General features: G+C 39.7%; 1 protein-coding gene across 1 annotated transcript in view; it reads left to right on the forward strand.

Moving 5' to 3' along the window:
- LOC119424141 overlaps positions 1-5,042 on the forward strand; it is a 16,758-nt gene that overhangs the window by 2,724 nt on the left and 8,992 nt on the right. The window contains exons 4-5 of the mRNA XM_037691609.1: positions 441-630; positions 4,098-4,217. Coding sequence (XP_037547537.1) covers positions 441-630; positions 4,098-4,217 — 310 coding nt within the window. The remainder of the gene's footprint in view (positions 1-440; positions 631-4,097; positions 4,218-5,042) is intronic.

A 5,042-nucleotide genomic window follows, 5' to 3' on the forward strand; every position in this document is an offset into this window, starting at 1 on the left:
AATATAAGGGGCAGATATTCTTCTTCTTTCTGCACCCTTTTCATTAAATGTTTTTTTTATCTTTTTTATGAATTTGTTTTGTTTCTCTTAAATGAATAAATACATTTAAAATAAATGGACAAAGTTGAGAGTTTTATGTTTATTTGACGGTGATTTCAATTTTTTTTAAGGCTATATACGAATAAAAGGAGAACATTAATTTATTTGTACAGTTTTTCTGAGGCTTTTATATTGTTTATATCGATACTGAATTATACTGTTATCGACCAAAATTAAGAAATATATCATGATGAAAGGCCATATTGTTCAGCCCTACTGAGGAGTGATGAGATTAAGAATGTGTAAGAATGTGTGACAGTTGTGTGACAGATGTGATGGACTGTGGCTGAGTGATGTAATCTAAACACCATTTATAATATTTTCATCCTTGTTTGTTCTAGGACCACTCCTATGCTCTGCCTTCATCCAAAGATGAGCTGAGGGCCAGACTCAGGGAAGCCTTGGCTCGGGTGGAGAGTCTGGAAGAAGATTTGAGGTCAAAGAGCACTGAGAGTGATCTTCTGGAGGATCTCCGGGTGAAGAAACTCATAAATGAAGAGTTCAAAGAACAGCTCGATACATCATACTCAGGTAAAATTTCATTCATTCATTCAACCTTCATTTATAGGTTTAGGGCTTGGTACCTTTCTAAAAAATTTGGTGTTGGTACCTTCACTTCAGTATCTGTTTCTGAACGGTACTTTTTTCTGTACCGATTTTATAATTAATATTCTAACAAGAATAAATTTATGTTACACATTACAGTACAAATCTTGAGTATTATTTTTTAACTGGTATTTTTCCATTCCAAGCAGTTTTCTTACATAAAAATAAATAATTTCCAGTTCAAAAGAACAGTTTCAAACCAGTGACACGTCAGTGTCTAATGCTCACTGCTACAAATTTTTCACTGAACAGTTTTTCTACAGAAAAATCAACATGTCTGTTTTCTCTGGACACAAACAAGCTGCTCCTGGCTGATGGTGTCTCCAGCAGTGAAAATATCCTCTCTGAGAGTGTGGATGATGATTGTTGCACACACAGATACCTGGTTGTTAAGTTTGATAGCACTGACATAGTGTCCCTCACATTCCACCAGCAGGTCACTGGATTCATTTACCCTTTTTTATACTGGTAGTCTCATTGAGCCACGAGAACTCATTTTCAAGAGAGACCTGTTTAGGGAGCAGATGGTGGGGGTTAAGGGCCTTGCTCAGGGGCCCAGAGTGGGGCGAATGAGCGTGGAGGCAGGTGTGGGTGTTCCACCTTTTCCACCCACATTTTGATGTTGACGGTACCAGGAGTTGAACCTGCGACTTTCCAATCACAGGCCCATCTTCTAACCTCTGCGCCACCACTCCCCTATCCACTGAGGTTAGGGTTGATGCAGACTTCTGCACCTCTGTGTCTCTTCTTGAATCTTCTCTGTGGTTCTCTGGGGTTTAGGGCTCTGATCATCTCCCTAATTGACATGAGAACAAAACATCAAGAATAACATGGTTGTGTTATTATTGATCAAAAACCATTAACCAGGCTGAGAGATAAAGGCTTAACTGGTCAACAGTATCCTTCACAGCTTACTTACCTCCACCATGCTACGACGAAGCTTTAGTGCCACGCTAAGAAAAAATAAATGCCATAAATTTAGGAAAGTATGTTGTAGAATTATGAGAATTATGAGAATAAAGTCGTAAAGTCGTCGTTTTTTTTTTTTTTTTTTTTTTTTTTTTTTACAGCTGTCAATTTTTTTTTCTCCATGAGTTGGAGCCATGATGCAACCTGTCAATCAATCCAGTAGGCGTGTCAGAAAATGACCAATCTGAAGCTAAATGCTCCTTACCTGCAGAGAGCTGGAACGTACCACCTTACTGTAAGCAGGTTCAAAGTCTTGATATTGATAATAATCTGACACTGATGTTCTAACAGATTACGCAGTTTTTCCTCACTGAGCGCCGTTTTCAAACGGAAACAAAAACGAAAGTCATGACGTAATGACGTCGAGTATGTGCGTCTCATAAGCAGCATACCAAAACACAACAGTAGGTGGCAGTATTGGAACATGTTGTGAGTAAGAACGTCAATAACAACAAAGTTTAACAAACATTCTTCAGTTTACCACAGTTAAGATGCAGTAAACCTGCTTCATTGTGTCGGAGTTCAGATAATATTTCAACTCATTTAATTTCAGATTGGTCATTTGCTGACACGCCTACTGGATTGATTGACAGGTTGCATTGTGGATCCGACTCGTGGAAAAAAAATTAATTACGGCTGTAAAAAAAAAAAAAAGTCTTGTACGACTTTATTCTCGTATTACTATGACTTTATTCTCATAATTTTATGGCTTTTATTTTTATTTTCTTAGCGTGGCCCTAAAGCTCTGTCGTACCATGCAGCCTCCACTGTAGAAAAAGGCAGCAACTTTTTAACAGAAAGTTTGTGACTGTCCTGTGGCCCCCCCATCTCACTTTTCTTTTGTCTGTCTCTGTCCTCCTCACATCAGAGTCAGAGGTTCCTGTGAGGAGAACATTCACATAAAAAAATGTTTGGAAATTTCTTCCATTACAAGTTGCTTTTCGATTCTGTCTTGCTTTTTGTAGTTTTCCCGGCTTCTTCCTTTGCTTATCCCACTCATGCCTTAGTTTTGTCTAACAAATTACTGTTTGGTTGTGGGTGTTTTTCACCTGACTCTGGAGAGCCAGTTGGCTATGCTCCTGTTCTCTCCATTTCTCTTGTCTACATGTAATTCTGGGTCTGGCAGAAACGTTTTTAATATTTCTGTCAAACTAACCATATAATAAGAAATGTAACGTAAAGGTTTAAATGATCAAACTTTGGATGGACCATTGTGAAATTCTGAGGACAGGAGATGTTTTAAGACTTAAAGTAGGTCTGTATTGACGAGCTGGAGTCTTGAAACTCTCCAGTCTTCTTGATTCATTCAACCTTTATTTAGACACGTTAATCCCATTGAGCCTCGAGGACTCATTTACAAGAGAGACCTGATTTCAACAAAGAATGATGACAACAATGGACAATAGCGACAACAATAAACAGTTATAAAAAGTCATACAAATTTTTTTTTTTTTTTTTTAACAAATAGGATGGCTAAAAAAAAGAAAAGTGAAAAGAAAAGTAACAAAAAACAGCTAGATTATAAGGCGAATGTAGAAAACTAAAAACAGGAACATGTCTGCGTTGGTCCCTGCCAGGAGTCCAACAGATTCTTAAAGCCACTTAGAGAGGTCAAGGTCGAGAGCTTCAAATCTTTTTGTAAGATATTCCAGGAAACAGGAGCGGAGTACGAGTTTTGCCTAGTTCAGTTGGCACTGAGAGAACACTGCAGGTAATAATGTCCTGAGAGCGCACGCTGTAGCTGCACTCACGCAGAGACATGCAGACGGAGATGTATGAAGGCAGCAGACCAAGAAGATGATGTAATATTTTGCACCTTTATTGTCAGTTTTTGCATTACAGATGTATTTCTGCTGAAATATTGAGAAGTTTCTGTAGATGTAGCCACAGATGAGCTACACGTGGCCACTGCTTGTTTGTAAATAAACTAAATATAATTCATCCATCCATTCATCATCTTTTACTTCCTTTTTGGCTAGTGGGGGTCACTGGTGTCCATGTCCAGCAGTCACTCTGCGAGAGGCAGGGGACACCTGGACAGGTCTCCAGTCCATCACAGGACCACATACTGTAGATACAAACAACCACTCACTCTCTCACTCTCACCTAGGGACAATTTAGAGTTATCAATCAGCCTAACATGCATGTTTTTGGTCTAATCCTTGTTATAAATTAATTACCAAGTGTTTAAAACTGGATCTGTTTTAAGACAGCAGTAATCCACTTCAGCTACATTTGGACCAGCAGTTAGCTCATGACTTTGTGTAAAGAACTATCTAGAACAGGTAAAATACTTACCACTTTTGGCTTTTAAGCCCACTTCAAAATAACCCAACTATTTTTTAATTGTCTCCTCACTATTAAAGTTATTCCAACAACAGTTGTGTGGTTGCTCAGAGAGCCATGATGTGTGTCTCATGCAGAGGACCAGCAGCTGTTGGTGATTAAAGAAGAGGAGGACCTTCATCTGTGGAGCTCCAGTTTGGACCAGCAGGACGTAGAACTTGTTAAAATAAAGGAGGAAGAGGAGGAACTCTGGACCAATCAGGAGGGAGAGCAGCTCGCAGTGAGGAGTGAAGACGATGACACGCCTGAGGTATTCCAGCTTCATCGAATCAAAGCTGAAGACAGAGAGACACAAACTAATGGAGAGGACTGTGGAGGACCAGAACCGGACAGGACTCCAGGTCCGCTCGGAGCTGAACGGCAGCCAGGTGAGTTGAAATACAGTTTAAACTCTGCCAGCCTGTCCCTCCCTGACACTGATCTCTACCTCTGCAGAAAACTAGTCAGACAACTTGGAAACAGAATTGGGCCTCGGACCAGTTTATGGTACTGGTTAAAACTGCAGGAGCTTCAGCAAACGTCCCTGTTGCTCATTTATTTTAGTAATGTGAGAAAAATCAACTGGTACAGATTCACAGCAGCTATAAAAAATACAGTACTGAGGTTTAATTGAGGCGTTTTGTTTCAGTGTTTTAATTTACTTTAATCCACTATAAAATAAAGGATGCTTGTTAGGTCAAGAAATGTTTTATGTTCAAAGTGAAAATGATAGAAAAAAAATAGAAGCGTTTGTTAAAACATTTCTACTGATTTCACAAAGTTCAGTAATTATTTTAATATGAAAAATGTAACAAATCTTTTGACCTTTAATGGCCACCGCCTGTATTACATTAAACACTTGAACTTTGCTGCAGTCTGGACTGAAAGCGTCCTGTCAGAGCCTCTTCCTACAACCTGAACCTTCGGAGTCCTCCCACAGACCATAAACATGCACCAGGTACATGTCTAGGTGTCCCTGTGATGGACTGAGACCTGTCCAGGTGTCCCTGTGATGGACGGGGGGGGGGGGGGGGGGGGGGGGG

This window comes from Nematolebias whitei, chromosome 17 (genome assembly GCF_014905685.2).
Source record: "Nematolebias whitei isolate Nwh7 chromosome 17, NemWhi1, whole genome shotgun sequence".
NCBI classification, from domain to species: Eukaryota; Metazoa; Chordata; class Actinopteri; order Cyprinodontiformes; family Rivulidae; genus Nematolebias; species Nematolebias whitei.